At 39.4% G+C, this 20398-nt stretch overlaps 2 protein-coding genes across 4 annotated transcripts in view; both read right to left on the bottom strand.

Moving 5' to 3' along the window:
- LOC109543066 (trypsin-2) overlaps window positions 1-20398 on the bottom strand; it is a 71999-nt gene that overhangs the window by 35040 nt on the left and 16561 nt on the right. The window lies entirely within an intron of this gene.
- Window positions 1-20398, bottom strand: part of LOC109543070 (receptor-type tyrosine-protein phosphatase N2) — a 27050-nt gene that overhangs the window by 3841 nt on the left and 2811 nt on the right. The window contains exons 1-18 of one of the 3 annotated variants that reach the window (XM_048662877.1): window positions 16835-17256; window positions 12030-12197; window positions 11912-11965; window positions 11792-11852; window positions 11578-11709; window positions 11276-11517; window positions 11088-11184; window positions 7629-7879; window positions 5311-5376; window positions 5025-5240; window positions 4854-4967; window positions 4542-4791; window positions 4402-4484; window positions 4274-4341; window positions 1137-1392; window positions 972-1079; window positions 667-919; window positions 460-614 (exon numbers count right to left, since the gene is read on the bottom strand). In XM_048662877.1, the coding sequence (XP_048518834.1) occupies window positions 460-614; window positions 667-919; window positions 972-1079; window positions 1137-1392; window positions 4274-4341; window positions 4402-4484; window positions 4542-4791; window positions 4854-4967; window positions 5025-5240; window positions 5311-5376; window positions 7629-7879; window positions 11088-11184; window positions 11276-11517; window positions 11578-11709; window positions 11792-11852; window positions 11912-11965; window positions 12030-12123 (2500 nt within the window). In that variant the 5' untranslated portion in view covers window positions 12124-12197; window positions 16835-17256. Of the gene's footprint in view, window positions 1-459; window positions 615-666; window positions 920-971; window positions 1080-1136; window positions 1393-4273; window positions 4342-4401; window positions 4485-4541; window positions 4792-4853; window positions 4968-5024; window positions 5241-5310; window positions 5377-7628; window positions 7880-11087; window positions 11185-11275; window positions 11518-11577; window positions 11710-11791; window positions 11853-11911; window positions 11966-12029; window positions 12198-16834; window positions 17257-20398 lie in introns of those variants that run through there. The other 2 variants (XM_048662876.1, XM_048662875.1) reach the window with 2 other exon arrangements.

The raw sequence follows: 20398 nt of genomic DNA, 5'->3' as shown, positions 1-20398 counted from the left end.
CAATTTCGGCTTTAGCGTCTATTTCTGGGCAAAAAAGTGCTCTGGACAAAAAACGCGTTCGTGGCTACTTTGGGAGCAGCGCCACTTTAAACTTAAAGCGACCGAAACTGGTGTYGCCTGTGTCAGCTCACTCTTTCGCCCGTAACTCAGTCAACAGCCAAAATTTTGCGAAAATTCAAAAAACCCCTTAAACCTGMGGCGGTTGGCCACAAAAAACTATTCCTAGTCAAAGTCGAAATTGTCCCCCACTTTGGAGTAAATCGGGTYTGAATTTTGCGAAGTTGCACCTGGCTGGCCGCAGTCACCACTCCACTCTTTCCCGCCTGCCGCCGCCAAATTTCACCCGATCACCAATCCCCATACACGTGCGGATAGCCAAAGCCACCCTCCTAAACAATCACTCGAGGCAAAATTCGCTATCTCCCCCCCTTGTGGCGCCACCCGCCCCCCAACACTCACCTTCCTCGGGCCAGTAGCGATGGCACATGGCGGCGCCCCCTTCCGTCAGCCGGCTCAGCATCACGATCACCACGGCGCCCTGCTCCCAAATCAGCTGCCAGAAGGCGGGCGCAGTGTGCGGCAGCGCCCCCTGCGTCGCTATGTAGGCCGGGTTCCTGCAGAAAAATAAAAAAAATATTTTTTTCGCCCCAAACCACCCAAACCCACCTGGGGTCGTGATCCGTGATGCTGGACGCGTTGATGTAGTCGCACCCACTCGCATTGGACAGCTCGTTCAGCACGACGCGCGCATGATCATACGGCACCACCTCAGGGTACCGGTTCATCTCCCTGTTGGGTGTCTTCAGCGCAATCGAGGTGTCGCACGGCTCAGCCACGTAGGCGCACAGCGCCTCCCACTCCCGATCCAGACGGTCTTTGTTCTTCAGATGGTCCTCCATGTAGCTGAGCACCATGTGGCCTGCAACCAGCCGTCGCTATGGAAAATGGCTGGACAGCAGCGTCCGACCTACCAGTGGAAATGTCCATGTTGTGCAGCGCGGGCTCTTCGCTCCAGGACGACGTGCTCGATCGGCTCGAGGGACTCTGCTCGGACTCCCTGGACAGTGAGGTGATGCGACCTGTAAAATGCGCCCCATAGGTGGATGGACAGGCGAGAGAGGGCGCTGGTGGGTCACCTTTGTCATGCGCGGCGTCGGTGCCCGGCCCTTTGACGGCCATGCGCGCCCTGCACAAGTCCTGGTAGTCCTTCGAGGCTTCGCTGTCCGGCTGGTTCAGGCCGTGCAGTTTTTCCTTGGAGCGGGCGTGGCGCCGCACCAGGATGAGAACGATGGTGGCCACAATGAGCGCCACCAGAATGCCGCAGACCAGCGAGACGACGATGAACTGATTGTCGGGGTTCACTTGGGTGAAGAGCACGTGCTGCATGCGGATCTAAACAGTTTGCCCGGTTGAAACTGCGAAGAAAGCGGTTTTTGCTGGTTCCTTGCTGAAAGGAAGCGGCGCTTGGCCCAGAGAGGGCGCCACCGAAGCCCGATGTTTCGGAATGGTGCGCCGGACAGCGCAAGCTTTTTCACGGGTTCCTCATCTTAATTATTAATTCATTACTCATTCATTATCATTATATTCATTCATTAATCAAAGCGCTTTGAAAATATCTCCATTAGAACGTCGGTTTTGTCTTTAACGCGGACTTTTATGATGGAAAGTGCTTCATTGCTGAAGGGAAACCGTGCTGCGCCCATAGAGGGCGCCACCCGCGAAAAGCCGTTAAACTGGTTTAAATTAACGGGTTTTCCTGCGGGAGTTTTCCAGTATTTTTGAAATCGTCTTAAAAGTGTTTTTTCAAGGTTTTTCTGTTTTTTTGGACAAGGTCCCAGTTTTCCGAGAAACAATTTTTGAAAAAACTTCGAATTTTCACCGTCAAAGTCAAAATTTCGAAAACAACATTTTTGGTAATTTTCTGATTTTGCGGACATTTTTGATGGAAAAAGTGCTCCCGATGAAAATCCCGTTGCGGCTTGGTTTGACTGCAACGCGACTTCGAAATTAAAGCGATTGAATCCGGACTTCTCTGTGTCAACCCGCTCTTTCACCCGTAACTCTGTCAATTTTCAAAATTTTGCCAAAATTCAAAAAACGCCTTAAACCTCATGCGATTGGCCAAGGAAAAGTCATTGTGTCCAAAGTTGGTATTTGGGCCCACTTTGGAGCAAATTGAGTTTGAAAATTGCAAAGATGCAGTTGGTTAGGCGCAGTCACCACTGCACTTTTTCCATCATAACTCGGTCAGTTCTCAATCAATTATACTTCCAAAAACAGCGTTCAGTAGGCGATTGAATTCTCTTGAACATCTATTTCAGGGAAAATGTCGATATTTTAAAGCATTCATGAGAAAATGGCCCTTGAAAAATGGTAGGCCACACACTACGGTGCTGGCTGTCCAGTCGCACTCATAGGCAAAAATGGCAGGCTTATGAAAATGCATGGTTTTCCGTTGGACTCGGACTGACAATTGACGTTGCTGCAAAATTGCAAAAATGTTCACGCAAATAAAATCCCGAAAAATAATTTTTGAAAAAACTTCGAATTTTGCGGATCTAAACAGTTTGCCCGGTTGAAACAGCGAAGAAAGCGGTTTTTGCTGGTTCCTTGCTGAAAGGAAGCGGCGCTTGGCCCAAAGAGGGCGCCACCGATGCCTGATTTTTGAACTGGTCGCCACTACCGGGTTTTTTTCGCGGGGAAAGCGCCAGCTGTTTCAGGGTTTCCTCATTTTCATCAAACAATTCTCATGATTTGTCTGCGGCTGTTTGGCAATTTTTCAGTGGGAAAATCATTTTTTTTAAATGGATTTTCATCTGGGGACTTCGGCGTCTTGACAGCGCTTTGAAAATATCTCCTTTAGAACGTCGGTTTTGTCTTTAACGCGGACTTTTATGATGGAAAGTGCTTCATTGCTGAAGGGAAACCGTGCTGTGCCCATAGAGGGCGCCACCCGCGAAAAGCCGTTAAACTGGTTTAAATTAACGGGTTTTCCTGCGGGAGTTTTCCAGTATTTTTGAAATCGTCTTAAAAATGTTTTTTCAAGGTTTTTTCTGTTTTTTTTTAGACAAGAGTCCAGCGAGTGAAGTTGCCAGATTTAGAGGATGTTTGCGACCTTTTCCGAAGTTGCTATCAGCTTTTCGACAGGCAATTTAGAAAAGATTGTCGGCTACCCAGTGAAAAGTGAGTGTTTTTTTTATTTTCTTTTTAATACAGTGATTCAATAACAAAAATCCTCTAAACAAAAAACAATTTTCTGGCTTTTCTTTTATCTGTGCGACGCTCGGTTTTTATTTTATTTCGATTTTTCTATCGAAAGCGCATCATTACTAAAGAGAAACCGCGCTTTATCAACAGAGGGCGCAAGTCCCGACAAGCTTAGTTAAATGTACAGAATTTTTTAAATCTCGCTTCAAACTTTTCACTAAATCCCCAGAGTGATTCATAGAGGCGCAGTTGCCAGATTTAGAGGATGTTTGCGACATTTTCCGAAGTTTCTCTCAGCGTTTCGACAGGCAATTTAACAATGTGTCTGCCATTTAACATCCGGTGAAAAGTGAGTGTTTTTTTATTTCCTTTTTAATACAGTGATTCAATAACAAAAATCCTCTAAACAAAAAACAATTTTCTGGCTTTTCCTTTATCTGTTCGTCGCTCGGTTTTCATTTTATTTCGATTTTTCTATCGAAAGCGCATCATTGCTAAAGAGAAACTGCGCTTGATCAACAGAGGGCGCAAGTCCCGCCGAGCTTAGATAACTGCACAGGATTTTTTAAATCTTAAAAATTTTCACTATATACACAGGGTGACTCAAAGACGCGCAGTTGCCATATTTAGAGAATATTTGGGACCTTTTCCGAAGTTGCTATCAGCTTTTCGACAGGCAATTTAGAAAAGATTGTCGGCTACCCGGTGAAAAGTGTGTGCTTTTTTATATTTTCTTTTTAATACAGTGTTTCATTAAAAAAATCGTCTAAATAAAATGAAATTTTCTGCTTTTTCTTTTGTCTGTTCGGCGCTCGGTTTTCATTTTATTTCGATTTTTCTATCGAGAGCGCATCATTGCTAAAGAGAAACTGCGCTTGATCAACAGAGGGCGCCAGTAGCGGCGAGCTTTTCTACCCATTCAACTGGGCAGGTTTCCTAACCCTTGCTTCCTCATTATATACAGGGTGAATCAGCTAATGAAAATCCCCAAATTTGCCGGTTCAAAAATACAGGGTGTAGAAAAACCACGCAAAAACGGGCAACGTTGCCAACAGTCCTAATTTACCTTATTCCCCACGCCAACCGAAACGACATCCAACCCAATGGTGGCTTCAAAGTCCTGCTTCATCGCATCTGGAACATGAATTCCGGGTGAAAAAATTCCGCGAAAAAAACCGGGGAAAACCCACTTACCGATGCGTTTGGCAACGTCGGTCGAGTTGTATCCGCGATTGTTGGTCGGCGCCACTCGGAACGACACCGAATTGCTATTGACCCTGGGGAACCGTGAGTGTGACAGAGACAGGCGACATGCGAACAATGACGTCACTTACGAGGCGTCAACAAAGTCGCGCGCTTCCATCCGCAGCAGATTCGAAATGTTCCTGATGATGTCCTTGCCTTGGCGCCAATCGCGCAAAACGTTGCGAAACTCCACGTGCACGTACTGGCCGGCCTCCTCCGCCTCCTCCTCCTCCTGCTGTCGGTGCTCAACCTCGCGACTCCTCGCCCCCTCCAGCGGGTTCGCGCCTCTCGGCTCCTTCTTGATCATGGAGGGGAGAAGGTCGTTTTTTGGGTGCGTCCCTGAAACAACCGCTCATTGGTCACACGCCCCCCCCCCACCCACTGCGTGTGCGCATACTTGCCTGGTTTGGTGATGGCGGGGTCGAAGGGGGGGCCGGGTTTTTTGACGTCGAGACGCTCCGGCCGCTTGAAGCCCATACTGTAACGGTCCCACAGATTCAAATCGGACGGCGCACCTGCAACAGCGCCATCTAGTGAGAAGCGGTGGCAATCGGCGGCTGAGGGGCACCTACTGAGTCGGTCCAGATTTTCGGGTTCGGCGCCACCTTCGCTGTACAAAATCGGCTTCCATTTGCGATCGAAACTGTCGTCCTCCTCTTGCTGCTTCTGCTTCAGTTCTCGGAAAACTTCGTTCGCGTTCGGGTTGAGAAACTCGAGTTTGCGCTCGGTGAAGATCTCGGCTGGCGCCCCGCTGCCGTACTCGGCCGGTTCCGGAACTTCGTCGTCTTCTAGAAGGGAAACTTGGATCAGTCAGACAGTGGGGGGCGCATGCGCCCTCTAGGTGGGCACGTCACGTACCTTCGTAAATGCGCGTTTCGGGCAGATCGAGCGGATTCTGCGCCCAACCGTAGAGCTTGGGGGCGTCTGGAAAGGAAGAAGAGTTTATTATTTTGCGTTTCTTTTACTTTGAATTTTTTCGTATTTATTTTTAATTTTTTTCTTGATGTTTATTTACACTTTTTTACAATTTTTTATCATTTTACTTTTCATTAACCTCGAATTTTTTTATACTTAATTTTTCACTTATTTACTCTGTCAAACTAGAGCAACTGCTCCTAACCCCACTTGGGATTAGATTGAAAATGTCAAGAAATTTTTTTTTTTAAACTAAAACAAACTAATTATGAAAGGAAAGGGAAACCAAAGKGCGGAAAAAAGTGAAAAATTAAGTATAAAAAAATTCGAGGTTAATGAAAAGTAAAAYGATAAACAATTGTAAAAAAGTGTAAATAAACTTMAAGAAAARAAAAGGACAGAAAAAAAATTAAAAWTAAATATGRAAAAATTCAAAGTAAAAGAAACGCAAAATAATAAAATCWATGCCTTCAAAATTAAAAAAARTCTTCARACTAGTAACAAAGWAGATGAAATTGATAGAGCAATAAAGCATRAARAAAGMAAAARACTAAAATAAATTGAAMAATAAWTTRWAMAMKWATTTYGAGGTAAACGAGTTAAAAAAACTAAAGCCTTAACAAGTTARAAATWAAAAAAAAACAAGTTTTCAATTGAGGATTTGGAATTTTCGAATCCGAAGCAATGAAAGAAACAAAAATTTTTTTTAAATAATATAAAATGAATGAAAATGYCAAGCAAGTTGAGCAGTCAAAAAAAATTGGAAGCAGAAAAAACGAATGAAAAATAGAGTAAAAAAATTGGAATTCCGGCAGTTTGCTAAACGAGTTCAGAAGCACCCGAGAAAAGAAAAAAAAAATGTGAATAAACAAAACAAGATAAATGTCACATAACGTTTTCTGTTATTATGAGGTTGAAAATATGAAGAAAGAATTATTTAAATAGTTGAATAAATACTGAAAAGAAAGAGAAGTCAAAGTGCGGAAAAAGTGAAAAGTTAAATATGGAAAAATTCAAAGTTAACGAAACGTAAAATGATAAAAAAATTGTGAAAAACAGTGAAAAAAATGCCTTAAAAAATAAAATTGTCAAAAAATTTAGCGAAGCTAAAGTACAGAAAAAAAATTAAAAATAAATATGAAAAAATTCAAAGCACAATAAACACAAAATAATAAACAAATGGGAAAACTCAAATTAATGCCTTCAAATAAAGGAAAAAGCTAAATAAAAACAATAAATTGAAAAATAACTTGGGCACATTTTCGAGACAAGCGAGTTAAAAAATAAAAAAAAGAAGGTTTCAATTGAGGTTTTGAAATTTTCGAATCCAAGCAATTAAAGAAGCAAAAAAAAAATGGAAATAATTTAAAATCAATGAAAATGCATTTGTAAGTCAAGCAAGTGGAGCAGTAAAAAAAAATAGGAAGCAGAAAAATCGAATTAAAAATAGTGAAAAAATTTAAAAAAACATTGAAAATTATTTAAATAGTTGAATAAGCACAAGATGAAAACTAAAACAAAAGCGTAAAGAGAAACCAAGGAACAGAAAAAGTGAAAAATTAAATATGAAACAATTCAAAGGTAAAGAAACGTAAAATAGTAAAAAAAACTGTGAAAAAAAGGTGAGTTATTTTGAGATTGAAAATGTGAAGAAAAAATGATTTAAACAGTTGAAGAAGAAAGTGAAAAATTAAATATTAAAAAACACATTTGCAAAAATGCAAAGTAATAAAAAATGGGCAAAATAAAATTAATGCTTTCAAAGTGAAAAAAATCGTGACATGTGGAACAAGGAAGATAAAATTCGTAGAACAAATAATGAAAAAACTAAATAAAAACTTACAGACATTTTAAGGAGGTAAAAAAGTGAAAAAAAAAATTTAAATGTAAACAAATGTAAATGACAAAAATATCAAATTAAATTCAGTTAAAAAGTCAATCGAACAAGTTGAACAGTGAAATAAAAATTAAAAGTAGAAAAAATTAACCGAAAATCGAATGAAAAAAATATGATTATAAAAAACTGCAAAAATGAAAAAAAATATGGAATTTCCAAACGGTTTTCTAACCAAGTTCAGAATCAGCAAAAAAAAAAGAAAAAATCAAAATAAGAACAAAATTTGAGATTGAAAATGTGAAGAAAAAATGTTTTTGAATAGTTAAAAAGTCAAAAAAAAAGTCTAAAGAAAAACAAAAGACCGAAAAAAAGTGAAAAGTAACCATGAAAAAATTCAATTTGAAAATGTGGAAGAAAACCTTGCCTGGCAGTTCGTTTTCCTCCTCAATCCCCTCATTGTTCGGGAGGAACTGGAGCTGCTCCAGTTTCGGATCGTTGATGGCAATTGAGGAGAGTTTTCCATAGTTTTCCGGGCTCAGATACGCTCTGAGGTCCTGCGGGGAGACTTGGAGGTCGTTCAGCATTTTGAGGAGCGCAAAAACCTCGTCCTCCGGATCGCGCGCCTCTGGCCGATTCGCCTCCTGGTCGGAGCGCCGATATTTCGGCACTCCATATCTGGAAAAATGAGGAAAAAACCTCAATTTCTTTCACAATCATGGTCGAGTCGTGGCCAGATTTTGAGGAGTTTGCGGGACAATTTTCCAAACACCGATCCAGACTGATTCATAGCTAAAGCGCAACCGCGCGGAGCCCAGAGATGGCGCCACCAACTCTAAGGATCAAACGTCATTTTGACAAAATACACGGGAAATGATTCATTCAAAGTGGCGACGTTGCCAGTTTTCGCACATGGTTTCGAGTAGATTTCTGGGGTTTTCAAGCATATACAAGGTCTGAAGGTCGATTTACCAAATTCCCCACGCGGTACGGTTGATATGGCAACAGTTCGCTTTGTAATGTGGATTGGTTTGCGGAAAAACTTTTTTTGGTTGATGTTGCCATTTTAACCTCTTGAATCAAAGCCACTTCTTTTATTAAAATTTTTCCCTTGAAAGCGATAGTTTGTAATGTGGATCAATTGATTTGTGATGTGGATTCTTGAATTATTTTTTTTGTTAAAGCCCCTGTTTTCTACTAGTCGACGCTGTAGCTTTTGTGTGGATTTTCCATCAAAAATTCTTATAATGTGGACTTTTCCTGGGAATTTCCACTTAAGAAAAAACTTTAATTCCTCAATACGTGCAGTTTTTGGTGTGTAATGTGGATTCCCTTGCGGCAAATGTGGATTCTGATCGAACCACATTTGATCTGCATTTATTATTAAGCCAGTGCCAAACTATGCAAGGTTTTCACTAGAATAACACGCAAATTCACTGTTTGTAATGTGGATTTTTTGTTCAAAAAATGTTTTTATTTGCCGGAAATTATTTAAACCGCTTTTAACGCCGCTGCAGCTGAAAAGTGAGGTTAGTTTGGATTTTTCCACTAAAAAATTGGTAGTTGTAATGTGGATTCTCCAGTAGGAGTTTTAGCGTTTTATTGAAAAAAAATTATTTTCACACAGTTAGAGGCAAGAAGCGATTGCAACTCGAATTTCAGGTTTGTAATGTGGATTAGGTTGCTGGAAATGTGGAATGTGGAACGCAAAAAAGTAATGTGGATTCTTGAGTATAATTTTTTTCTTGCAAAAGATGCCCCAAATTCTTATTTTTCGTTACCGCCGCTGATAAATCAGCTTAATGTGGATTTTTTGCAAGAAATTCGACAGTTGTAATGTGGATGCACCAGTAGAAATTCGACTTTTTGAACAAACATTTTAAAATTTATTTTTTTAATTTTTTTTTATTTAAAAACGAAATTTTCTGTTTGTAATGTGGATTCGGCTGCTGAAAATGTGGAATTTTTCCGCCAAAAAATTGGGAATTCGACTCTCATGAACACAGAACTCCACTTTGCTTAATTGCCAATGAAATATCAAGAAACTCGAACATTTTTTAAATCTGCAAATGTGGATTCTTAAAAGACAAATGTGGATTCTCCTAAGTTTAAGTTGAAAATCCTTGTATTGCCGATATCTTAAATTATTTGAGCCTGCTTGGGGCGATGTTGCAAATTCTCGCGTTACTACTGGCAGTTATTGCTAGTAATGTGGATGCATGAGAATAAAAATATACTTTTTTTGGCAAAAAATGTATAAAATTCGATTTCTAGTCACTGCCGTTGAGAGGTTCGATAAACGAGGATTTTTTACAAAAAATCTGACAGTCGTAATGTGGATGCAAAAGGAGAAATTAACATTTTTCGAAATCAAATTTTTATATTTCCTATCGTTATGGCAATAAACGGTTCATCATCAAATTTTTCTTCTTGTAATGTGGATTCTGCGGCTGAAAATGTGGACATTATTACTTGTAATGTGGATTTATGAGGATACATTTTTCTTCTGCAGAAAATTTACGAAATTCCTTTTCAGCTAATAGAGAAATAAATATTCAAAAATCGCAGTGTTAAGCTTGTAATGTGGATTCTTATACTGGAAATATTGACAATATTACTTGTAATGTGGATTTGTGAGGCCGATTTTTGTTTCCGCAAAAAATGCACGAAATTTTTTGTCAGATTACTGCCTTGTAGCTGTCTCCGTGCGGATTTTCCAAAGAAAATTGTCCGTGTCCCAAGTAATGTGGATTCTCAAGTAACAATTTCAAACTTATGAAGATCCAGTTTAAATTAGACTCTAGCTATTGAAATTGATGTTCAAAAATCGAAGTTTTCCGGTTGTAATGTGGAATCTAATGCTGGAATGTGGACATTATTACTTGTAATGTGGATTTATGAGAATAAATTTTCTCTTCTCCAAACAATTTACGAAACTTTTTTTTATGTTACTGTCTTTGAGTAGCTGCATTCGTGTGGATTTTTCGAAATAAAATTGTTTGTGTCTGCAGTAATGTGGATTCTCCAGTCGAAATTTCAGAGCTTTAAGGCAACAGTTTAAATTACCTTCTAGCTATTGAAATTGATGCTCAAAAATCGCAGATTTCAGGTTGTAATGTGGAATCTAATGCTGGAATGTGGACATTATTACTTGTAATGTGGATTTATGAGAATACATTTTCTCTTCTCCAGACAATTTACGAAACTTTTTTTCATGTTACTGTCTTTGAGAAGCTGCATTCGTGTGAATTTTTCGAAATAAAATTGTTCGGGTCCGAAGTAATGTGGATTCTCCAGTAACAATTTCAAACTTTTGAAGATACAGTTTAAATTACCCTCGAGCTATTGAAATTAATGTTAAAAAATCGCAGTTTGCAGGTTGTAATGTGGATCTTGCTGTTGGAATGTGGACATTATTACTTGTAATGTGGATTCATGAGGATACATTTTTTCTGCAGAAAATTTGAAAAGTTCCTTTTCAGATTACTGGGTTTGAGTAGTTGTCTTAGTGCGGATTTTTCGAAAAAAGTTGACCGAAGTAATGTGGATTCTCTTGAAGAAATAAACGTTCAAAAATCGCAGTTTTAAGTTTGTAATGTGGACTCTGATGCTGTGAATGTGAAATATTGGGGCAAAAATAGCTAAAAATACGACTCCACAACAAGAAATTTCGGAGTTGGCAATGTGGATTTTCCAGCTTTTTTCACCGAAAATGTGAAAAACCGCACATTTTTTAGAGCTGAGGTTATGGGTAAGTAATGTGGATCATGCACCGCAAATTTGACTGCTTCGCTGTTGCCACGTGGCGCTTTTTTTCGGGGAAGTGTGGATTTTCAGGTGAAAACGCCTCAGCCATGTAGTGTGGATTAAAACAAAAATCACTCACCTTCCATCAAAAAACGGCGCAATCGATCTGCGCCGCATCGGCAGCGGCAACGCCCTTTTGCGCAGCGCATACTGGACCTCGGGTGGGGGCAGATCCACTGTCAAAAAAACGAAAAAATCTGTCAAATGTCCCAGTCCCCCTCACTCAAAACTGACAGTCGACCGTCAATCTGACAGCCAAAAACTCACAGTCGACACCTTCATCCGGCCCCAGAATCCTCCTCCTCAACTCCTCGAGCTCGCGATCCTCACTGGTGGGCGGGTAGTAGATTTCGTCGGCGAATTGCGGATCGCCATTGGCCGAACTGGGCGTGTACCTGATGATGGCCAGCTCGCGCGGATCCGGCTGGTCGAAACTTTCAAGGGCGCGCAGCGCCCCCTCCAGGTCGTTGTCCGAGTCCTTGAAGCAGGTGATCGGGTCGAATTCCGTGCTGGCAACCAATCAGACGGGCCGAATCAGCTGCGAACTGGAGCGCAGGCGCCTCACTTACCCGGTTTTGAGGGCGTAGAGCATCCCTTTGAGGCGACATTGAGTGTAGGCGTGGCCCCAACGATACCCGAGCGCAAAAAGTCTGCGCAGCTCCTTGCTCAGATCGTGCAGCTCTTGCTTCGAGAGGCTGAACCTGAGAGGGTAAATTGGCGCATTCGCCATCACGTCCAAAAAACCCACTGGACGCATCCGCCACCCGTCCAGAGTTCACTCACCTGTAAAGATCCTCCTCTTCAAACCCGTCATACAAGGACAGGCACTGCCCGAAGGCGCGGTCTAAAAATCATCAAGTACATTTGGCAACATTGCCTCGGTTTGACAGACAAGTCGCTTACCATTGTAGCACCATTCCTCCTCTTCTTTGCAGTTGAGTTCGCTGAAGAGACAGCCTGTTGAAAGCAAGATGAAAAAGCAAAGAGGGATGAGCGAGGTAGAGGGGGAGCGACGGCTTACCAACGTTGCCTTTGGAGGCGACCTCGGGAGGTCGCAGCACGGCCAGAATAAGTGGCAGCAAAATCAATCGTAGTTGTGGCCCTGGCCACGGCATGGCCTGCAAAGTTCGCAAAAATGCTACTTTTAGGACAAGCTGGCAACACTGCAAGCATACGAATGTCCAAAATCCTGCGATCGATGGAGATTGGATTTAAAGTGATGATTAATTTGGAAGCAAAAGCTGGGAATTTGCATGCAACTTGGCAACACTGCATTCAATTGTTACCGGAAAGCAAAACAAACAGAGAAAACGTTGAAAAAGTCACAAGTTTAGGAAATTGTTTGGCGCTGGCAGCGCTGCTATTTTCCCACATTTTAACCCCAGGAGGCACACGGAGGCGATGTTGTCAAATTGACTAGAAATTGATCAGGCCTCTGCCGAGCAACTGGACTATTGCCAAAAAACCCAGAAAAACCGAAAATATTGGAGACACCCAGAATTACKCYGAAACTTGGCAGCTMTGCAAAAATATTCAATTATTATTGAAAAATTTGGAAAGCTTCTTACTCGTTTTACGCGTGTCTGACATTGACGGAAGCTACGGAAAAAACGTGTARCTGGCAACACTGYAGATRTACTGAAGAGAACACCGCTAAAGGCTAAAATGCRAATAGTTCTGGGGGGCTCACTTAAAAATCACMGAAAACAACCGAATCTGGCAACATTGTAMGCMTAYAATGAATAAGAAAACTGGAAMGTTCAATAGYAGAAGAGAAAATTGGCACACTGGCAACGCTGTTACTCATCASGTAGATTTTTCCAMACTGCTTGGGCGCAAATGCCACGTTGCCAAGCTGTTTGTTTTTTGGCGMCTTGAGRTTTATTTTCAAAAAGTTCCAAGTRCACRTGCAAGAAGGCTAATTTCAAATCTACTACTGGCAACATTGTAAACTGTCCCAYGCTCCAAGACATGCATAAGTGTGACTAAGTGACATGCATAAGTGTGACTAAGTCTGGCAACACTTATAAAAAAGCACGTGGACTGGCAACRCCGCAACTTACACTGAATATGAATTGAACTCGCCCCTATTGCCAAGTCAACGAAAAATCAWTTTTCCTCGAGAATAAACAGCCCACTARATAACACGTTYGTACTGAMTGAAATAATTTGGCAACACTGTAAGAAACTGAGGAACAAATAATTKGGGWCAACGCTGCAAGACTGTCAAGATGCGTAAGGYWATTAGRGCAGTCTGGCAGCGTTGCTAAAGAAAACAAGAAACAAGMAAACGAAATTTCYCAAAAATTCTAAAATTTAGTGAAACATTGGCAACCATGTAGAAATGTTGTGATGAAAAGGCAATTTCTTATGCGGCGTTGCCGAGTCGTGGACAGAATTTCAGCTTTAATGTACACGATACAAAATTGAAAATTGCACAGAAATTTGGCAACACTCGGTAAATTATGAATGGCTTGTGTGCGTGGAAACAATGTTGCCATACTGCGCCCTTGCAATGCAACAGTGAGGATCTTAAAATTATTTAATTAGGCAACGTTGCCAAAAGCTTCATGTAAAAAAGGCGACGCTGCCACGTTTCAGAACAGCACATCGGCAACACTGTAATCTAGAAACAAAACGCTCCAGACAAAACAAATGTTTAACAAATCTTGGCAACACTGTTACACATGTTTCTCAGCTGCATTTTAAACACCGATTTTGTTGTAAAACTGGCAACACTGTAATACGGAACGTCTTTAAACGGCGCTGCCAAAGTACCGTTTTTTCATTAAAATCCTCAGGTATGCGACGCTGATAAATGTTGAGCATATAAATTACGACGTTGCCAGGTTGTCGACAGCAACAGTGACTGCTTGGTTATAAAGTTGAATTACGTTGAAAACTGAGGAAACAGTGTGACATTAAAAATGCAGTGTTTGCAAATTGTTTACGCATAAAAATGCGGCGTTGCCGGATTGCAAAAAAGTATTGATTTCATTTGCAAGACGCCAAATAGTCGAAACACGTATAGGTAAACAAGGTGGGAAGTCACAGAAAACCAACTGGCAACACCGTAGTGTTTTGCAGATTTCCAGAAAAACTATATTGGGCCACGTTGCCACTGCAACAGGCTAAAACAGCAGGTTTTCAAAGTTCCATGCAATAAGTGGTGTTGCAAAATTTTTTACACACACCAAATGTCTGCAAAAAAGTGCATAGAAAACTGGCAACACCGCAATATTGAAAGTCTACAAACCAGGTTGACTTGGGAAAACGGGCCGACGAAAATGGAAAATTGGATTGCAACTGGCAACGTTGGACGGAATATTAATTGCAAAAGGAACGCAATGTTGCCGAATTTCCAAAAAAGCAGGAAATGCCCTTGATGACAGAAACAAAATCTGGAAATACTCTGGAAAATATGCGGCTGAATGACCTGGATAAATCCGGATTTCCATTTCCCACCTACGCAAACTTTTCACGGTCGTAAACGATCGATTAGCGCGGCCGCTTTTATCGGCAAACCCGACGAATGCAAGCAAACAAGTGGTTTTGAGGTCAACCGGCTGAAAATCGATTGACACAGGAAAATCGGCGGAAGCCGACAGGATTTTTCAATACAACCGGCAACTACGCCACATTTCCACACGGATTAACTGTGACACGGAGTGACAACTTTGACAATGACAGGCAATATTTGCGTCAGAAGTTAGGTGTCACTTACTGTCACTCAGGCTAACGCGCCTTGAAAACCCAAACACAACTGAAATGACCAAACGTCAATGAGTGAAAAAGTGAGGTTAAGAGTGGCGTGAGTGGCTGACCAACGAACTGGATCAGAACTGAACTGACTTGAGCCTGCAACAGCGACATTTGGCACTACTATAACAGCCCTGTCAAAGTCAATGTCAAAGGAATCGACAGCTGTCAGTTGAAAACGTCAATGACAACACTTCCAACTAAATAGACAGTGTCTAGTGACAGCTGATGAGATTTTTGACACTTCAGCTGGTTGCGCTTGCGCTCTTTCAACGGAAAGTTTGCATGGTTTGACAGATCGCACGTGTGTTAAAACCTGTCAATGTGTCGCGCACAAAAAACGAATTGACAGCTGTCATTGTTGACATTGAAGAAAGAATGGTGCACTTGTTGTGATTAAAATTGGCCAACATTGCATTCTTAAACGCCAAATATTTTGTACAGTGTTGACAAATTTGTAAGCAATTTTCAACTTTACTCTTCCGGTTTCGGATGGGATCCATGGCAACATGGCATTAATGAGATAGTTTTAGGAGCATTCTAGTGGCAACGCTGTTTCGAGATTTTAAATTTTGTGCAATGTTGTCAGTTTTTGATGTCTTTTCTTGCAAAACACGACAGGAGGGCGACATCGCCTTTCTAATAAAGATGAAAAAACTGTGTGTTTGACCTTAAGGCTTCTAGGAGTCCTTCAGTAATACAGTGTTGTCAGTTTTCGGGCACCTTTAAACTATTTTTAGAATTTTCCGCATTATTTGGGTTTTACAGCCGAGTCAACGTTTTTTATCTACAAAATGGCAACACCGCACTAATTTGCATGCATTTTTTAGTACAATGTTGCCAAATTGTTTGTGAAATTTTCAACTTTACAGTGCATTTGTTCCGATGGTTCACCTGCCAAGTCAACGTAGTTTTATGTAAATATATGCAACATCGCATTAGGTGTGTGTTCGTCGAAAATGTGACAACATGGCACATTTATGGAGTTAATTATTAAGACACTGACTGAATATGTTTTCAGTGCATCGGCAAAGTTTATGTTAAGATTCTGCACTAGTGTCCAGTGTTGCCAGTTTTTAACACAACAAAATTTCAAAGAAAGTTGAAAAAAACCGCTGTTTCATTTTGATGCAGTGACAACGCTGTGGTTCAACTCTGTAGTCAATTGTGCTGAATCCACCACATTATTGCCAGATCTGTTTTTTTTTCGAAAATAATTTTCAACTTTTCTATGCACGCTTGCAATAGTTGCCATCAGTATTTTCCTACCTTCAACAATAGGCAACGTCGCGTTTCGTGTGCAAAAAAAATTGCAAACAAATTTCCTCAAATTGATCAATTTGGGATGTTGCCAGCTTCAAACCCCAACGAATAATGACAACATGACAGTTGGCAACCTTGTTGCTCTGGACGTTATCACGTCACCACAGTAATGAGCTCTAAGACGCATGTCATTGGTGACAGCTGCCATCGCCACCTCAATTAAGTGACATTTGAAAAATGGAACAACAGAAGGCAACATTTTGCCTATTAGCAGAGATGGTAAGATGACAGCTGTCATCTATACACGCATTTACGTCAGTCAGCACTAATTAATTCTGACAGCTGTCATCGTAACCTTCAAAAGTGACATTTGGCTGTTGAACGAGAACGGAGCAGCGTAAAGGGGGCGTGTTTTGGAGGGAGAGCGAATATTTTGCAACAGTTAAAGGCGTGGCCTGACGGTTGGCGGGAGGGCAACAGTGTGAATGAGGGTAAAAATGAGGCAGGAAAATTTTGGAAAAATTCTGAAAATTAAATTGAAGCGTTAATTTTCGGTCAGTTGATTCAAATCTGCCCGACTTAAGAGTCCTAATTCTTTATCAGTCCTGAAGAGTCTGAATGCCTTAAGGGTGCCAATCCGTTAAGGATAAAAACTGCAAATTCGGGGTCGAAACGTTGCGAATCAATCAACATGTCGCCACCATATTGTGGCAATGTGAGTGTGTGTGACAGTTGTGCGAGTGTGACGACCAATCAGAAGCACAGCGGGGCAGAAAGCAACACTGAATGGTTTAGTGTACTCACCAATGGAAAATCACCACACGAATCAGTGCATTATTATACACTAAACACTGGTCGATCCCGGATCGGAACTGGTGTTGCAGGAAATCGGCCAATCTGAGCAGGTTGAGGCCTGGATTCGGATTGGGCGGGCGCCGGCGTCGCGACGCTTGCGAGGGCGTCGCGTAGGCGCAACCGATCGATTGATGGACGATGCGAGAGGCGGCGCCGCCCTGAAGGGGGACGAGACGCTCGCCTAATCGAAACGCATCGCTTTGGAGTCGTGCGGGCGGGAGGGTTGAGGAATTTGAGGTTGGAGGAATTCTTTCCGATGGGCTTTTCTGTGGTTCGTTAAGGGTGCCAACTTGTTGAGCGTGGTGGGGCGAGTTGGAGTTTTTTGCTGCTTTTCACGGCCGCGCCTTGACAAATGACGTGGTTCTGGTGACGTTTGACAGTTTGAATGACGTTGTTGGGGGGATTTTGACAGGTTTTTTGCAAATGTCACTGTCGCGCATAACCTGGTGGCGTATGGGGCGATTTTCAAATTGCCAAGCAACTTTTAAGAGACTGTGGTTTTGTTGGAAAATGGTTTCGGAAGGTTTGGAGGTTAGAGTGGAATTGGAGTTTTTGCGTTCGGTATTTGAAACGCTGAAAAGTGGCTAAAATTAGGCAATTTTAGCGATTTTTTCAAAAAAGTTTGAAAATTAAAAAAAATGTCAAAAAGCCGACTTTTTTACTAAATTTCTATTTTATTCTAACTTTTTTTATTTCCTGGAATTCAAAGAAATTTTTGGAACATTTGTAAAAGTGATACATTTGGCTCCACTGGTGAGTTTTTCAAAGATCCAAGAAAGTTTCGCCTCTTCTAGAGCTCGAAACTATTTAATGGAAATGGAAATATTGATTTTTTTTGAAAATTTTCTCCAATTCAGAGCAATTTTTGCAGAAATAACACGTTTTGCTTTACGCTGGTGTTTTTCAAAGCTCGAATTGTGCTTTTGGAAGATCGATTGCGAAAATTTCGCCTTCACTAGAGCTGGTAACTCGTTGATTTTTGAAGTTTCCTTAAAAATGCAAGTGGAAAACGATCGAAAATTTAACATTTAATAAGGAATAACACAAATATCACAGTCTCTAAAAAGTTTGTTAGAAAATCTTCCCATACACAGCCACAGACACAATCGATCTTCTAAAAGCCTCATTGGACCTTTGAAAAACACCAATGTGAATCAAACCGTATTAATTCTACAAAAAATTCAAAAATTCCTTTGAATTTCAGAAAATTTTGAAAATTTGCATAAATTTTTAAGTTCAAAAAAGTAAAATATGATGGAAACAATCAAATTTTCAGAAACTCTAAAGGCTGTTAAATTTTCGATCGTTTCCCACTTCAATTTTTACGAAAACTTTCAAAAAATCAACGAGTTTTGAGCTTTAGAAAAGGCCCAATTTTCGCAATCGATCTTCTAAAAGTCCAATTGGATCTTTGAAAAACACCATCGTGAACCGAAACGTGTTATTTCTACAAACATTTCAAAAATTCCTTTGAATTGCTGTAAATTTCGAAAATTTCCATTAATTTTGAAAATTTAAAAAAAGGTTAAACATTTTGAAAAAAAAWAAAAATTTCAAAAATTCTTTAAAACTGTAAAAAATTTGTGTTAAATTTTCGGTCATTTCTCACTTCAATTTTAAAGCAAACTTCAAAATTCAACGAGTTACGAGCTCTAGAAAAACACCAAAGAGAAGCAAAATATATCACTTTTACAAATATTTCAAAAAAGTAATACTGGAAAAAAATTAAAAGTTTCAAAAATATTGGAATATTGAATTATTATGAAAATATCCGAAAATGTTGAAAATTTTCCTTCGTTTCTCACTTCAATTTTTAAGAAAACCTCTAAAACCAACGAGTTTTGAGCACTAGAAAAACACCAAAGTGAAGCAAAATGTATCACTTTGACGTGACGTGAATGTGATAATTTTGACAAAAATTTAAAATGTAAAATATTGGGATATTAAAGAAAAATTCCTGAGTTGCAGAAAGTTTTGAAAATTTCCATAAATTTTGAAAAGTTCAAGAAAAGTCAGAAATATTGAAAAAATATAACAATTCCAAAAACTTTAAACGTCAAATTTTCGATCGCTTCCCACTTTAATTTTAAAGGAAACTTCAAAGCCCAACGAGTTACGAGCTCTAGAAAAACACCAAAGTAAAGCAAAATATGTCACTTACAAAAATATTTGAAGTGATAATTTAAAAAAAAAAATTAAAATTTAAAAAATTTTGGGATATTGAAATTCAAAGGCTGTAAATTTTGGATCGTTTTTCCATAAATTTTCAAAATTTGCAGAAAATTAAAAAAATCAAAATTTCCATAAATTTCTAAAATTTCAAAAAAGGTTRAAAATWTTGGAAAAAAATAAAAAATTTAAAAGTTTTTTAAATCTWAAATTTTTTATCGTTTYCCACTTSAATTGTTAAGGAAACTTAAAAAATCAACGAGTTTTGASCTTTAGAAGAGSCGAAATTTTTGCAATCGATCTTCTAAAATTGGTGAAGCAAACCGTGTTAATTCTACAAAAATTWATAAAAATTCCTTTGATTTTCAGAAAATTTTGAAAATTTCCATAAATTTKGAAGTTCAAAAAATGTTAAAATTCTTGGAAAAAATCAAATTTTCAAAAACTCTTTAAAAGTTGTTTTTTCGATCGTTTCCCACTTCAATTTTTACGGAAACTTCAAAACTCAACGAGTTACGATMTCTARAAAAACACCAAAGTGATAATTTTGAACAAAAATTTAAAATGTCAAAAAYATTGCAATATTGAAATTATGAAAATATCCAAAAATTTGAAAATTTTCATTATTTTTGAAGGTCAGAAGAGGTTGAAAATTTTCGAAAAAAATCTCAAAAACTATTTCAAGATTGTTACATTTGGGATAGTTTCCCAGAACAATTTTTAAGAAAACTTAAGAAATCAACTAGTTTTGAGCTTTAGAAGTGCAATTTTTACAATCGATCTTCAAATTTTCCATAAAAATTTCAAAAAAGGTTCAAAATTAAAAAAAGAAAATTTCAAAAATTATTTAGATTGTTAAATTTTCGATCGTTTCATACTTCAACTTTTAAGGAAACCTCAAAATTGAACGACCAACAAGCTCTAGAAGAGGCGAAATTTTCGCATTCGATTTTCCAAATGTTTCAAAAAATCCTTAAAATTTCGGAAATTTGAAAAATTTCTAAAATTGAAAGTGAAAAAAAAATTAAAAAAAACACAAAAACTTTTTAAAAGTTGTTAAATTGTCGATGGCTTTCCACTTCAATTTTATTAAGGAAACTTTTTAAATCAACGAGTTTCGTCGTCTAGAAGAGGTGACATTTTCGCATTCGATCTTCCTAAAGCCCAGTTGGATCCTTCAAAAAAAAAAACACCAAATTGAAGCAAAATGGGTTTTTTGATCAAAGGTTTCAAAAAAAACATATAAAAAAATTTAAAAATTCAAAAACGGTTGCAAATTTTTGGAAAAAAAATTCCGAAAACTCTTTAGAAGTTGTTAAGTTTTCCCGCTTTTTCTCTTCCAAT

This window comes from Dendroctonus ponderosae, unplaced genomic scaffold (assembly GCF_020466585.1).
Source record: "Dendroctonus ponderosae isolate FM_Combo_2020 unplaced genomic scaffold, Dpon_F_20191213v2 Dpon_F_20191213_12, whole genome shotgun sequence".
NCBI classification, from domain to species: domain Eukaryota; kingdom Metazoa; phylum Arthropoda; class Insecta; order Coleoptera; family Curculionidae; genus Dendroctonus; species Dendroctonus ponderosae.
Note: the sequence above shows the minus strand (reverse complement) of the source record. Positions and strands in the feature narration are given on the sequence as shown.